Source organism: Neodiprion virginianus, chromosome 2 (assembly GCF_021901495.1).
Source record: "Neodiprion virginianus isolate iyNeoVirg1 chromosome 2, iyNeoVirg1.1, whole genome shotgun sequence".
Classification (NCBI taxonomy): Eukaryota; Metazoa; Arthropoda; class Insecta; order Hymenoptera; family Diprionidae; genus Neodiprion; species Neodiprion virginianus.
Genome location: NC_060878.1, coordinates 20,116,935 through 20,133,359, shown reverse-complemented (window position 1 = coordinate 20,133,359; position 16,425 = coordinate 20,116,935). Strand labels below are relative to the sequence as shown.

Genomic DNA, 16,425 nt, shown 5'->3' with positions numbered 1-16,425 from the left:
CGATGTCCGAAACTACAAAGAAATTAGGAAAGCCCTTACTTTAACTGGTTAACTGGATCAATGATGTCGTTTACAGGATCCGAAAAAACCTTTACTCCAAGGCAAAAGTAGTACACCTGGATCGACATGCTTCATTTGAAGAAGATCAACCAGAGACTGATTCTCCATGACTTGGAACGTCCTTCGAGGTTACATCTGCAGAAGTACACTCTCGTCAACCATGATCGACTCAACCTGCTTTACAGTCAGTCATTGATTGGAAAAAGAATCTTCGTTTAGGAATTCGATTAAATGAAATTGGACCACTTACAATTACTATTGAACGAAATATCGGTTGCGGAAAATCAACTTTTACTAAGATGTTTCCAGTCGACCACCAGGTCTGTTCACTTTTAGAATCTCTTGAAGAATATCGAGACGTCGCTGGTAATAATCTCTCAGATTCAATGTATTAGTACCCTGATCGGTATTGCTATCATTCTCAGCATTACGCTCGAATGGTTATATTTGACAGGCATCTTCAGACAATTTCGTTACCTATAAAGGTAATCGATATTTAATGGCAATTGTTTCATAGAAGCTCGCCGAAGATTGGGGAATTTTCGCGACTTCGAATCTCATTTATCGATAGAAAATATCTCTCTTCTCATTGGCTCGTCTGAGTTCAGAGTAGATTCAATTGTTTATTTGTGAGTTTCCCCAGAAACTTGTTTCGCTCGAGTCTGTTCCCGTTCTCGCGAGGAAAAATCGAGCGTTTCTTAGGAGTTAATCAGAACTATTCATGAAGTTCATGAAGATTGGTTAATAAAACAAACCTTTTCTTCTTTGTCGGCGCCTGTTTTAGTTATCACTGCAGAATCCACAGTCGATCAAGTTTTTAAAGATTTTTGTTTTTCCTTGTCGTGCGGAGATTAACCTTATACTGTACAAAAAAAAAGTGTGTGTCAGCTCCGACGCACTACTGGAGTTTACTCCTTACGAACGCTAATTATGATATCTATCGAATAGAAAAAGAGGGTAAATGAACGCATCTTCCAAAATGATAAGAGAAAACATATATCTGTAATTATTCGGATTATTTATATTACTTCAAAACTTTCCAAATTTTGAGTGCATATTCGTAATAAGTGACCGTCAAAAACCCCTGAGTACCAATTTTCGTTCCCGTCAAACGACTTTTTACATTTTTAGTCCGCCATATTGGATCCGCCATCATGAATTTCTAACTTTTGAGTGCGGATTCGTGAGTAGCGACTCCGAAAACTTTCTGACTGCCAACTTTCGCTTTCGTCAAGCGACTTTTTGCATTTTGGTCTGCCATATTGGATCCGCCATCTCGAATTACTAACTTTTGAGTGCAGATTCGTAATGAGTGACCCCGAAAACCCCCGAGTACCAACTTTCGCTTTCGTCAAACGAGTTTTTGCACGTTTTGTCCGCCATATTGAATCCGCCATCTTGAATTTTCAAATTTTGAGTGCAGATTCGTAATCAGCGACCCCAAAAACCCTCGAGTACAAAATTCGAGTCGATAGTAAGTAAGGAAAAATGTTTGCCGCTAAGGGTTAATATAAGTAATGAAAATAATATGTAAATATAAAATATATTGAATCAATCAATCAAAAATAATAAAAACACTAAATAAAAGGTCTAGTTGTTCGTATTTGAAACGTATATCATTCATAAATGTAAACGATAAGCTTACCAATTAACCGCATCCATCTGTTTTTCGGATTCTTCTTTATTATCATCTAAATCAATAGCTTCCATCTTTTCAAATATCTTGACGTAATAACGTCACGTCTTATAAATTCATACTCAGGCACACAACACACACGTACAATTATACGCACACATTCAGCTCTCAGACCAGAAGTAGTGAACTATACAGTGAGACTACGAAGCACCGCACAAAGAGGAGACCCCGAGTATAGGATACGCTGTGTGATGTATTCCATCTCATTCTTTTGCACGTTCAATATATATGTTTGTCTCTTTCTATAACGCCTCAAGTTTTCGTGTTACACTTGATTTTACTCCTCATATAATTTCCGTACCGGGCCCTATAACTCAAATCGTTTCTTAAGGAGTAAACTCCAAAAAGTGTAGGTTGATATTCTTCATTGGAACATCATAAACACAGAAACATAAGATAATATAAAAGGTATGTTTCAAAAATTTTCTCTGCAATAATTTTGAAGGCTGTCTTTACTTCCTCGCATTCCTTCTATTCTTCGGTGGTTCGTGTTGTAAATAAGGGTTTCTTGCTTTCGCGGCAGACTGGTCCTTCTACCGCGAAAGTTGAATGTGTTTTTTTTTCATGTTGAAAAAAATTTTCCATGTTCGCGCTGAAACATATGAGACACAGAGAATTTATATTAATCTTATATAAAAGAACTCGAATAAAGAGAAAAGAGAGTTAAGTTAAGAATTCTTACAAATAGAATTCAATTACAAAAAAAGAGAATTTTTAATTTTCAAATAAAGAACTTACCGGGTAATCCAACAATTGATACATAATTGTCCCATTTTATGCTTTTGTCGTATGTTCTCTCCACGGCCACATTTTAGATTTTTCTATTGTTCTTCAAAATGATGTTTAAACTCTTGCTTAAGACATTTGTTTGGTTTTCTCCCACGAACATTTTGAGATCAGTACTCCCGCATTTATTAAATCAAGCGCGGAGGGTGTTTTTACAATAGACATCTTTTCAAACGTAGAGCTATCTTCGATGAAATTCGTCTTGCAATGATTTGTTATTTTTTAGTTGCTAAATAACTCGAAATTTGTTTCCCTTCTTTGTTTCCTTCCAGAAGTTTTCTTCTTCTAAATCGGATTTTGTGTCGGATAGGCTTTGGTTTCTTTTATGATGTGAATAGAGCCACGATTATTTTTCGATGTCGATGAGCGATTGCTTGAATTTTTACAATTTACTAACCTCAAGTGTCATTTTTGTGAGCACTTTTTCAGGTTGTTTGACACGCAGCCTTTTCCTTCCGACCTTTCCCGATTCCTGAGGATGACTGGTGGCCTTGTTTTGAAGACTTACATGGAAATGATTCAGATAAGACCGTTTCTTTTCTCTCTTAAATGAATATTTAATACATCTTATTCATGCTTTTCCCAAATTCGCTTAGCGAATTTGGATTGATCTGCCACCACTCACATTTGTCCTCCCAAACTCTAGGGTGTGCTGTTCCTGGAAGAAGTCTTAGATCCAATCACCCATTCTTTTTCCTGTTTCCTGTGCCAATTCTCACAAGAAATCAGCCTTTACCTTGCCTGATCCCAGAAATTTCCCGGTTACGGTTTCCCGCTTCAACGTACTTGTCCGTGTCTGTTTCTACCGGTCCATCTTCCCTAAAGAGGAATGGATTTCCATTCCGACGTCGATCCGGATGATCTTTGATTTCTTCAAATTCATGACGATATATAACACTAACAATACTTACCTTTATAAAACAAGGTGCACAAATTTTTCAAAATTCAATTTAATGTTCAACTCTCTGTTCAAGGTTTTCCGTGTTTTACCTTGAGACTGTGGGAAAATTCCAGATAGTAAAAAGAGAATCGTTAAATTTTTAGAACCACAGCTCCAACTCACCTTCGAGCACTAACTGCTAGATCACTTCTACAATTGCTTTATCTTTCCTGAGTCGGCACGACTCTTTTCCTCGGTGGTGGGAAGAGTGGGGGGTGTAGTGTTTCGAAGGGTGAAATCACCCGTCTTGCCCCTTTTAACGATCTAGTAGTCATCATACATAAAAGAAGTTTATAAACCTCTCATGTCTTTAAAAAAAATAAGGTTGCTGCGTCAACCAACATTATTGTAAAACAGTCTTGTTTCAGACTTTAAGCTGCCATTAAAGCTTTTTCGCATTTTATTTGCGCCTTTAATTTGTCTCATTAAATAAGCTCACGAATCCTTATTAATTTTTGCAACGTCATAGAACGTTACAATATATATTATCAAGGTCCGTTCTAATTTTGTTTTTTAGGACGCGATCGACATCTCTATTTCGTTTCTCTTTTTCGATGTTTTTAGTGTAGGGCCACTCTTCGTATTATGGATAAGCCTAAATTGAAATCTGCCAATATTATTTTTTCTATCACACATTCTTGCCATCATCAGCAAGATATTGGAACGTTTTTTTTTTTTTTTTTTTTAATAGATATATCAAAGATTTGTACTGAGCCGAATGTAACGGGTACGGTTTATCTTGGGGCCGGAGCCTATGAGATAAACCCGTTATTTTGTGTTCTTTTTTAAATTCTGATGAAACAATAGATTTATAAGGAACCCCCTCTGATGGGTAAGAGCTGGATCAGCTTATCAGACCCAATAACCCAGGGTAGTCGAATTGTACGGACTTAGGTATCACCAAAGCCGCTTGGATATGTACTTGATGACTCCAACCGAGAATCAAAACTTTGACATCATATATTTGTTGTTAATACAAAACCTATACGAGTAATATTATTCTTGGATATCAAGGTAGTGAACAAAAAAACACTTTTTTTGTGTTAACGTTTCAGCCCGGATAGGGGCCCTCCTCAGAACAATTTATTTCAGAACATCTGTCACGAACGAAAATTTTAGAATAATTCACAACTTAGTTATAACCAAATTAAATGTAAAAGGTTTAGGTAATAAGCAGTGATGTTTGTGCTGATATAAATGAGAGGAATTACCTGATGATGAACTGACACTTTCAAATGAGGAAGAGAAGGAACCAACTAGTATGTGGTGAATGCGTGTTAGAATAGCCGAGTAAAACACAAATGTTCATTTTTGAAAACACGACGACAGCAATACGAAACTCTCAAGCATTCATCCTGGTTGTTAATTGAATAAAAACACACAACGACCGTTTGAGGTTTGAGTCTGGAGCACTTTTGAACGTGTGGAACGTCCGGTGTGTAGTGGGGGGAGACCGATATCAGTCATTATCAGAACAAGCACAGAGTCAACGGGTTAAATAGAAATCAGAAATTGTTAAGAAGGTGAAATCGAGAGCAAGCTCAGTCGGTAATAGATAGTTACGATGGGTGTATCACAGAGGTGTAAATAGTACTCAGATGTTCAATATCTTGTCTTCGATTGACAGAATTGGGTTGTGCAACAATATTGCACATTTCTAACAATAACCTATTCTAATACAATGGTTCAACGTCTATAACGCTGGCTTGAGAATAATTGAATGAATGATCAAATTCGATGGCATGCCTAGTCAGTGCAGTATAAACATCCTCAAAAAAAAAAAATTTTTTTTTTACACACAACACCTAAAATTATGATCGGCTTTCAATGCTCACAAGGCTTCTCACATCAACAAGCTAGCTAATCTTATTAAGAACAAAAAAAGACCTTCTTCTAATCCAATTGACTCGACATTTGAAAATTAGATTGTGAGCCTCAGTAATACGGAAATTCCTATCAATGTTGCTGACGTTCTAAAAATGGGACCCAAATATGGCATTCCTTTTGAGCCCTATCGCATTCCAACCATCAAACTTATCTCTGATTTTGAATCCAAGATCTCTTTTATTCCCTCTGACCGCCGCAATATGGCTTGGCTAGATTTTACAAACGCCTTGAAAAAGTTTAATAACTCCCCTTCTCTTATTCACGTTGACAGGAATATCCTTGACAAGATCAAAGAAACTAAGATCTTTCATAAACATAACCAGGATAAACTTTTCTTAAAGGCAGACAAGGGCAATGCGACTGTTATGAACAATCAAACGTATGAGGAAGAAATGTTACATCAACTCTCCAACAACAACACCTAAAAAGTTGTTAGATTTGACCGTACTTGTACCCTGCAACAGGAAGTTAAAAAATTGAGGATGAATTGGTCTAAAAGTAAACTCATTTCTGACCAACTTAGACGGCAAATTTCAAAAACTGATTGTTTACCACCTAGAGCCTACAGGCTGCCTAAAATTCATAAGCCGGATACACCGGTAAGAATTATAGTTTCTTTCACTGACAGTCCTACCATCAATCTCGCTCGCTTCCTTAGTAAATGGATTGGTGACAACCTTGTCCCTCCTCTGTCACGAGTCAGAGACAGTTTTGCTCTGGTTAAAGCTATCATGAACTTTCGCCTCCCACCTGATCATGTGTTGGTTTCGCTGGATGTTGTGTCATTGTTCACCGATGTTCCACAAGATCTAGCAATCAACGCGGTGAAGCAGCGTTGGCATCAGTTGGTGGACAAGAATCCTGTCCCACTCAATAAAGTCATAAAAGCATTACACATCTGTTTTAAGGCTGCCATTTTTAAATTTAATCAGAACAACTATGCTCAAACTTATGGTTTACCGATGGGCTCGCCTCTCTCTCCAATTTTGTCGGATTTGGTTTTGGATAATCTTGAACAATATTGTCTTAACCAACTGGACTTCAAGCCTCCTTTCTATTTCAGATATATAGATGACATAATCACAGCGGTCCCTTCTGATAAAGTTGACGAAATTATATCTGTCTTCAACTAATTCCATCCGAGATTGCAATTCACCTCTGAAATAGAGTGTAATTATTGAATTAGCTTTTTGGATGTTCTGATCATTAATGATAACCAGCTCATCCAAACTGACTGGTACCATAAGGTTACCTGGTCACAAAGGTACTTCAATTTTCATTCTCACCATCCCCTATCTTACAAAATTGGAACGATTTATTTTTTGGTTGATAGAGCGATTCGACATTCAAGTATGGAATTTCATAACAAAAATATATCCTTGATTCATCAGGTACTACGTGAAAACGACTATCCAACTCGTCTGCTCAACAAACATATACAGGTTAAATACGATTCCATTTCGTCATCGATCAGTTCTGACAACAACAATGATGCATCTGGTGCACAAGTTAATCAAAAAAATTTTGTTTTCATCCCATACGTTGCGGGTTTGTTTGAGTCACTCAACAGAATATTCTCTAAGTATAAAATCCAATTTGTGGGAAAAAGTGCACATGATCTATCCTCCATGTTTGACTCTGGTAAGGATCCTTTACCCCCGTGTATGCGTTCTTGTGTAGTCTATAAAACTCCCTGCAACCAATGCAACATGTCCTACATAGGTCAAACAAGTAAGCAACTACACACCAGGATAACTGAATATAAACGCAATATCCATGAACACGAGGATGTTTATACTGCACTGACTAGGCATGCCATCGAATTTGATCATTCATTCAATTATTCTCAAGCCAGCATTATAGACGTTGAACCATTGTATTAGAATAGGTTATTGTTAGAAATGTGCAATATTGTTGCACAACCCAATTCTGTCAATCGAAGACAAGATATTGAACATCTGAGTACTATTTACACCTCTGTGATACACCCATCGTAACTATCTATTACCGGTTGAGCTTGCTCTCGATTTCACCTTCTTAACAATTTCTGATTTCTATTTAACCCTTTGACTCTGTGCTTGCTCTGATTATGACTGATATCGGTTTTTTCCCACTACACTCCGGACGTTCCACACGTTTAAAAGTGCTCCAGACTCAAAACCTCAAACGGTCGTTGTGTGTTTTTATTCAATTAACAACCAGGATGAATGCTTGGGAGTTTCGTATCGCTGTCGTCGTGTTTGTCAAAAATGAACATTTGTGTTTTACTCGGCTATTCTAACACGCATTCACCACAAACTAGTTGGTTCCTTCTCTTCGTCATTTGAAAGTGTCAGTTCATCATCAGGTAATTCCTCTCATTTGTATTAGCACAAACATTCCTGCTCATAACCTAAACCTTCCACATTTAATTTGGTTATAACTAAGTTGTAAATTATTCTAAAATTTTCGTTCGTGATAGATGTTCTGAAATAAATTGTTCTGAGGAGGGCCCCTATCCGGGCTGAAACGTTAACAGAAAAAAAGCGTTTTTTTGTTCACGACCTTGATATCCAAGAATAATATTACTCAACAATTCACCAAGGTCAAGAAAAATTGTCTTTACAAAACCTATATATCCAAGATCTTTCTACAAAAAATCTGAGAGTAAAGTAAGCGTTGAACCTGCAAAAATGTATGCCAAGACTGATGAATTAACACACAGGTGGTCAAAGTATGACTTGGAATTATGACATAAACACTAAATCGTCAAAATTCTACGTATCTTATACGGAAATCATGTCAATCGTTGTTTTAAAAAATTAATTATCGTAGAAAACTGTGGGAATCTACATCGCATATATGTGACGTTCAACCATCTAGTGGAAGCAGTGAAAATGATGATTATGAAAGCGAAACAAACATGATGGATGACTAGCTTATGCGCGTTTTATCTAAAACTTTATACGCATTATGGTGGGCCTTATTTTTCCGATGTTCGATTTTCAATTATGCAACCCCCTCATTTGTTTCTAAATGAAAATCAAAAATTTTGAGCGCAATACGAATGTCCTAACTTGATTTTCACTATCGCTGTACCGGGTAAAGTTTTCTATTTAAAATACATGTGATTATCATCTCCTACTGTTATTATTTTACTAAAACATTTAATCTTTGACGAAAAAAAGCAATTATTCAATTGATGGGGATCGATAGTACTTTCAAGGAAAAAAAATGAAAAATTTACTGCCCATTCTATAGCATTTTTACCCTACATGTATGAATATTTATTTTTTGTTTTATTTGAAAATAGTAGGGAAAAAGCAAGATATCAGTTATATCTGACGTTTTGTACGTATTCAGGTTACCTATAAATATAACATGAACAATTATAGGTTCTAACTAATTGTAAGTCATCAAAAAGATGTTTAGGTAACAATCATCAGCTTTTAATTGAAAAAAAAGAAATACATTCAAATAAGCATGGTGAAGATTCCTCAGAATAAGATCTATATATTTTATTTTTTTCGCCTCGAAAGTACTATCGATACCCGTCAATACTGTATAAAATAATTTTTTTCGTCAAAGATTAAACGTTTCAATAAAATAATAACATTAAAAGATAAAAATCACTTGTATTTTAAATGGAAAACTTTGCATGAAAATTGGGCTCAAAATTTTTGTTACATTATTTTGAAAAAGCTTAGAGGGCAGCACAATTGAAATTCGAACATCAAGCAAGTAATAACCACCTTAATACTTATCATCGACTTGAATTCCTCAGGTCAGCGCTCGTTGAAATGATGAAATAGCCTAAGCCTTTGAAAAATATGGAACGAGTATTTGAAACTAATTTCGATACTTTACCCAAGAATGATACGTACCTATAGACTGTGTATCTGATATACCGTGAGATTACGTAGATGCGCACCATGAGGTCTCCTAATTATAGACAATTCAGGATACACGAACTCTGAGCAAAACTACGAGTTTCAGATGTTGAGATCAAAGCCGCTACATCGCGGCTGATGTCACTTCAGTGAAACTTGGAGTTACTCAGAGTGGACTTCTACCCTTAGTTGCCTATAATTAGCTGCCCTTGTGGTGCGCATCCACGTTATCTCGTGGCATACGTAGAATAACCAAATTGTTAAAAAGAACTCATTTGTGACTCGTGTTGTTTTCAGCTTACCTGCACAGGGCAACACCAGGTATCCACAATACTGAGGCTGAGATGAGGAATGCGATTAATAACAACGCCCATAATGGCCACTCGTGAATTTCGGTAATACCCTTGCTGGCTATCCAAGCGGGATAACCGCTTCCGTCGACGGCAATCTCTACGAACGATGCCACCAGAATGCTCAACATTGCTAAGGGGCTGAGATACTTCCAGCAGATAAGCCAGTATAGACCTGGACGATTGCCCGTCATAAGTTCAATGTCGTCAGCAAATCTGCGGGTAAGAAAATGTCAATCATGGCATCACCAAAATCGATTGATTACATTTGTATAGTGATTATCGTAAGTATTTGGGATGCCCTCATATTTCACCTTTTCAAACCGTAGACATATGAAACGCCAATACATTCAAAAAATGCAATGATCAGGAGAGGAAAATTTCCGCTAAAGTTGTCGAAGAGGACGAATACATAACTGCCCGCACCGTGAGCAAAGCCCATTGAAATAATGCAACAGGCCAGACAGATCACTCCTGAAAACAGAAAAAATTACCCATTATACGTGCATTATTCTTGAATGGAATCAACAATAGATCATGGATTGGGTTTCACTTAGACATTTTTGATCTTGCCAACACTTTCTGTTTGTTGAGAAAAACAATTGATCGCTCCTAAAAATGGCGTCAACTGCACTTCAGAACACCAAGTATTTTGATAGATTATCTACGAAAGTCACAAAATCTCGTGATTTCCTAATAATACACTGTGATCCGCAAACCAATCGCCGCTCTCCGGAGATTGTGCAGGCAACAAGGATGCACACAGACAAGTTTCAACAAGAGATTAGGTACACAAAAAGACAGATCACGTCATTAGGTACTCGATAAAACTAAAATTAAAGATAGCTATTGGGCGCCAGGTACAACGTACCACGGTAATACAAAATAATACGAGACCCAAATAAAAAATAAAACGTTAGAGAAAAAAAGACATTACGTGAAGGACCTGTAAACTCGCAACTTGGTATTGGTGGAGGAAAATGTAGACCGGAAAAGGAAAATCAACCACCCTCTTATGACAGATTATATTTTATTGAAAGTTCCATCTCCGCATACTTGTCGACTGCGACAACGCTCTTCTGATCATGGGCCCTTTTCAGCTCTCGAAGATCCTCGTCCTCGTAGATGTCGACTGGCAAGACTGCAGTAAACTTAAAGGGACCTTTGGCCTTTATCACCAATCTCCGGCTTTTCTTCGTTGCTACTAGCATAGCTACCACCATGACTACTTCCACCACGGCGTAGTATGACGGATTGAATAAGCGAGCATCCAACTTGGCCTGCTGTTCCTGTTCTGCGTCGGTATTACGTTGCGCCTTCCTACGTAACTCTTTCAAATTCCCGTGATCCATGGACCTACATGAACCAGGCACGCGAGTTTGAAAAAAAAAATTTCGAAAACTGATATTGGTTGTACTTCGTTTGTACTCCTTTGTAACATTTTTGTCTCGTTTGTACCTCGACTTAAAAAGAAATATAGTATTTTCAAAAAATGACCTGCACCCTACTTTTGAAAATTTGTTTTTTTTTCCAACGGGAGCTGCTTCAGAATAGTTTATACCCGTTTGTACCACCTTTCTTCACGTTTGTACCTCGACGCAAAAAAGAGAGATTGTCGATTTTTAGAAAAGCCAACTTGTTTGTTCTCAAAGATAATCGGATTCTGCTGACGGGGATCACTTCAGAATCGTCTATACCCGTTTGTAACATCTTTCTTTTAGTTTGTACTTCGACGCGAAAAAAGATATAAGTGATTTTTAGAGTTTTTTGAAAACCCAACTTCATTTTTTCGTAGATAGATGTATGAACAATGTTTGAACAACCGCCTGTAAAAAAAAAAAAATTTTGTAACTTCACCCGGATCAAATTACGTTAATACAAAAAAAAATTTCAAATCATTGCTGAAAATATCGATAAAAGACTTTTCATTCGTTTACTCGCAAATATAGGCGTAGCGGTAAATGCACTACGAAAAATCGAAAAATCAATTTTTATGCAACATACAATGAGCAAAAGATCGCAATTTGCCTCACCTGGCTTCGATATCCCTGTCACAAGTTATTCCTCATTCGGAAAATTTGGAAAGGGCCTAGCCGGGGTTGCATATGGAGAATGTGCACTTGAACCTATGTAGATTTGCTACACGCCACATTTTAGAGTAACCTCAGAAGCCTGGTTCGCCAAAATGTAAAACCTCTATCTTCATTACTATGCTGGAAACTCAAAATAACGTGGATTTCGGTTTTTTCGCGACTCCTACGCCATTTTTACTTCGAAAAATATGAAAAACATTTGAGATTTAGCGAATATCGATATACATACTCGACATTTTTTTTCGTATTCTTCCGTGCTGAACTCGAGCTGTTGTTACGTCCTCCAGACTTCATATTCCTCTCCCACACTCTTACAAGGGAACGTTTTTAGGCGTCCCCCTCCGATTTCGATGAAACTCTGGTATGTTAGAGAGAGACAAAATCGATGACATACGTATTCTTTTTATCGGCCAAAACTCATTTCAAAGGGGTGAAACACCCCTCCAAAGTTGACCACCTCCCAAGATGATTTTTCTGTTTTGCATACAAGGAGGGGATTTTGATGACTAATAATGATAGTAATAAATACCTTGTCAAAAGTGATGAAAAACACACTTCGAATATTCTCAAGAACTCTTTATTTTGGGGGTTAACTTGTACATACAAAGTTCATTTTTTACATTAGAAACTAGATGTTCATCAGAGCTCAATGAATTCAACAGCACTGCGAAAAGCATTCAAGAATACAGAATACGTGCTTTCGATTTTTTCCCGAAAACTGAATTCTTATCGACTTTTTTCCCAATATTGCGGATTATGTCTAGTATTTAGCCATGAATCATTGAATAACATTGTTTGAGGCTCGCATTCATTCTGGCATCGCTCTCTTATCATTTTACTGTTTCATCATTTTTTTCAAGAAACGTAAATATTTTTCATTTCAAGCAGACTGTCAACTACTCGAAAATTCGATGTGTGTCATATGTAAACAAGTCATATCTCTACTTGAATTATTCTATGGCACAGATATTTTTTTTAACGATTACGCGTATCTTTCGGATATTTTCAATATGAAGAGTCGTGAGACCGTTCAGTGCTCGTTAATACGTTATTAACAGAACTTCGAGCAGTTATTGAATTTCTTCTCACGTTTACAATGTAAGTGTATCCAATAAACGTTATTAAACTTCTGTGGGCAGCATTTGAAGTAATGAATATACCCGAGTCCCCGTTAACAAATGATCAACGTGAAATAGTATCAAACTTCGAAAATATTTTATTACAAAGCATGACAGAATATAATAGTGTGGAAATGATTGAGGAAAATTCTCTTGACTTTGAAGAGCCCTACAAAAATCTTGAAACGTTCGCAGTGGAAGATGCATATTTTCAGGTACCTTCCGAAGGGCCTGAAGATAACTGTTCCGAAGATGACGTACCTTTAAGTTTCGATTATAAAAGAAGAGCTTTTGAATATTGGAGAAGTGCAAAGACGAAAAAAAATTGCTCAATTGATACGGGTCGTCATAGAGATAAAAAAGTCAAATCAGTACGACAATTGCGTCGTTGGGCACACCAAATCAACCAGGGAAGGACATAGATGGAAAAATTGGCTCGCATATCAGAGTATACATTGCAGAATATGAAAAATGCCATTGACGCTGGCTTGATTGTTCATGATACGGATCTGCGAAGATGGGCTTTACAGGCCCAAGGACTTATCAGTCATAAGGATTTTCGATTTAAAGCATCGCCAACGTGGTTACTTCACTTTAAGAAGATCCATCGCATTACTAGCAGAAAAATCAATAAATTTGTCATGCGAAAATCATTGGAAAATAGTGAATATTTACACAAGAGTGCTGAAAAATTTTTGAAAAGAGTTGAACCTTACATTTCCGAAAATGGATTACAAAATATATATAATTCTGATTAGAGTGGTTTCCAAATAGAGATCCATTCTGGACGAACGTTAACGGAAGAAGGAACTGAACAAGTGTCGTGCATAGTACGATCAGTAACTTCAACAACGCACAGTTATACTATACAGCCTACAATTTCAGCGGACGGAAAATTATTATCTCCTTCATTTATTGTTTTGAAATAACCATCCGGAAAGTTCGGACCCATAGTTGAACAACATTTATTCAGACCGCCAAATGTTTTTATCACAGCTTCCAAATCAGGAAAACTTACTTCAGGTATAATAATTCTTGTTTCGCGCTGCATGTATTCAAACGGTTTTAATCACAATGATGCATAACAGAGCATTTCAAGATGTGGTTAGAAGAAGTGTTTATCCCAAAAGTGGGACCGAAGAGTCTACTTCTAATTGATTCTTGGAGTGGGCACTGTTTTAGAGTTGTGCAAGAGACAACACCCCCAGACAAAAAGTTGACGACTTTATTGATACCGAAAGGAACCACTGGAAAAATTCAACCTCTCGATGTTTTCGGGTTCCGCATATGGAAAAAGTATATTCGTCATTTTTCAGACACCCTAGTTCTTCTTGATTATGATTGAATTTACATTCAAGGAATAATACTAGAAAATTACAGTCTTTAATTCACAATCATGTGTCATCTCCGCGATATCATAATTTGTTTCGTTATGCGTGGCATAAAAGCGAGTTCATTGCAAAGAAACTTGATGAATTTGATAACCCCGTCAATTTTGCATTTGGACAGTCATCTCATCCGAATTGTGAAATTGAAGGTTGCACGAATGTCGCAGTAATCAGATGTTCTTGGTGTAAAAAATCACTTTGCCTACAGCATTTTTGTGATAAATATCATTATTGTACCGACTATCATCCATAAAGCGATTTATAGATAAACTTGGAACTTGTTTTTGTTTAAAGGGTGTGGCCACGGTAGAGGAAGTAGAATCATGTGCATATTCAACAATTTTATATTATGTAAAAACGTAATTTATTTACAAAACTATTTACAGGTGTATTTAGTGTATCAATCAAAGTAACAAAAAAAATTTCTTTAATAATTTTTTCAATGCAAAATGGCTAATAATCACTACTTGTTTTTTGTTTATCTTTTTCCCAGCCTTTACCCCTCAAATATCTGTGCCATAGAATTAATTCAAGTAGAGATATGACTTGTTTACATATGACACACATCGAATTTTCGAGTAGTTGATAGTGTGCTTGAAATGAAAAATATTTACGTTTCCTGAAAAAAAATGATGAAACAGTGAAATGATAAGAGAGCGATGCCAGAATGAATGCGAGCCTCAAACAATGTTATTCAATGATTCACGGCTAAATACTAAACATAATCCGCTATATTGGGAAAAAAGTCGATAAGAATTCAGTTTTCGAGAAAAAATCGAAAGCACGTATTCTGTATTCTTGCATGCTCTTTACAGTGCTGTGGGATTCATTGAGCTCTGATGAACAACCTGTTTCTAATTTAAAAAATGAACTTTGCATATACAAGTTAACCCCTAAAATAAAGAGTTCTTGAGAATATTCGAATTGTGTTTTTCATCACTTTTGACAAGGTATTTATTACTATCATTATTAGTTATCAAAATCCCCTCCTTGTATGCAAAACAGAAAAATCATCTTTGGAGGTGGTCAACTTTGGAGGGGTGTTTTACCCCTTTAAAATGAGTTCGGGCCGATAAAAAAAAATACGTGTGTCATCGATTTTGACCCTCTACAACATATCAGAGTTTAATCGAAATCGGAGGGGGACACCTGAAAACGTTTTCTTGTCAGTATTTCGGTGTTCTTGCGTTGGCTCTTCACGAATGGTCCTAAGGTTAGTGTACCAGTTATTGACCCTGTTCCAATCATTGACCTATTTTGGTTGTATCTGGTTGATCCTTAGTTCCAAGATTACAAGAAAATAAATTTGTAGCGTCTAACCTTCTAGCAATTGGTTTTAGTCATCGAGAAATTCACAATTTGTGCTGTAAATTTATTATTTTGTAAAATCAAAGGGTCAATAATTGGGTTTGAAGTTGTGAATAACTAGTACACTTACCTTACATGAAATAAATGTATGGTATGAAACGGTGGTGCAACCTTCTCTATTGGGTGCACGAAGCCTATTTTTTTCCGATGCGGATTTATAGTATAAGCAATTTAGACACACTTTTGCGTGTTTGAAAATAGACCTATACATGCCCTTAAACCAGTAGTTCTCTCTGATTTTTTTCAGGGTATTATCCAACGCAAATTGATCCTGATGTTCGTGACACAGTTTTACGACATTGAAACACGAGGCTTGCGGCACCAACTCTCTAGTATTCTTCTCTTATTCTCTCCTTCAGTACGTCTAAAAACTACACCGCCCGTGAGGTCGAATTTCTTAAACTATCGTTTCATATCTGACTGTACTTGCCCAACTTCAAGTATTTTCCGCGTGACTTCCCTATCGGGGTCCTTTGCATTTGTACTACTTTGATCCATTCATCCTCAGTAACGTCTATCGACAGATAGACGACAGGATATCGGCTCAAGCAGTCTACATGCGCGGCTTGAGACCTTGGCCTATATACGATGTCAAATCCGTAGTCCTGCATATACACTCACCATCTGACAATTTGGAACTGGATATCCCTTTTGATGGAGATCACCCGCATTGCAATACAGTCAGTGACCACTGTGATGTGGATCCCTAGTGGGTGGATTCAGTACAGCTTATGCGCCTTGATCACCGCCAGGGCTTCTAGATCAAATTAATGGTAGTTTGTTTCCTCTACCGTGTTTTGTACAACTGTGATACGCAATGACCCGTTTTTCGTCCTCTTTTTTTCGTATAAGCATTGCACGTAGTCTTAT

The 16,425-nt window shown here is 36.9% G+C and overlaps 1 protein-coding gene across 1 annotated transcript in view; it reads right to left on the bottom strand.

Moving 5' to 3' along the window:
• Nucleotides 1-16,425, bottom strand: part of LOC124299125 (sodium-dependent neutral amino acid transporter B(0)AT3) — a 521,903-nt gene that overhangs the window by 89,782 nt on the left and 415,696 nt on the right. Inside the window, exons 15-16 of the mRNA XM_046752087.1 lie at nucleotides 9,903-10,062; nucleotides 9,541-9,804 (exon numbers count right to left, since the gene is read on the bottom strand). Coding sequence (XP_046608043.1) covers nucleotides 9,541-9,804; nucleotides 9,903-10,062 — 424 coding nt within the window. The remainder of the gene's footprint in view (nucleotides 1-9,540; nucleotides 9,805-9,902; nucleotides 10,063-16,425) is intronic.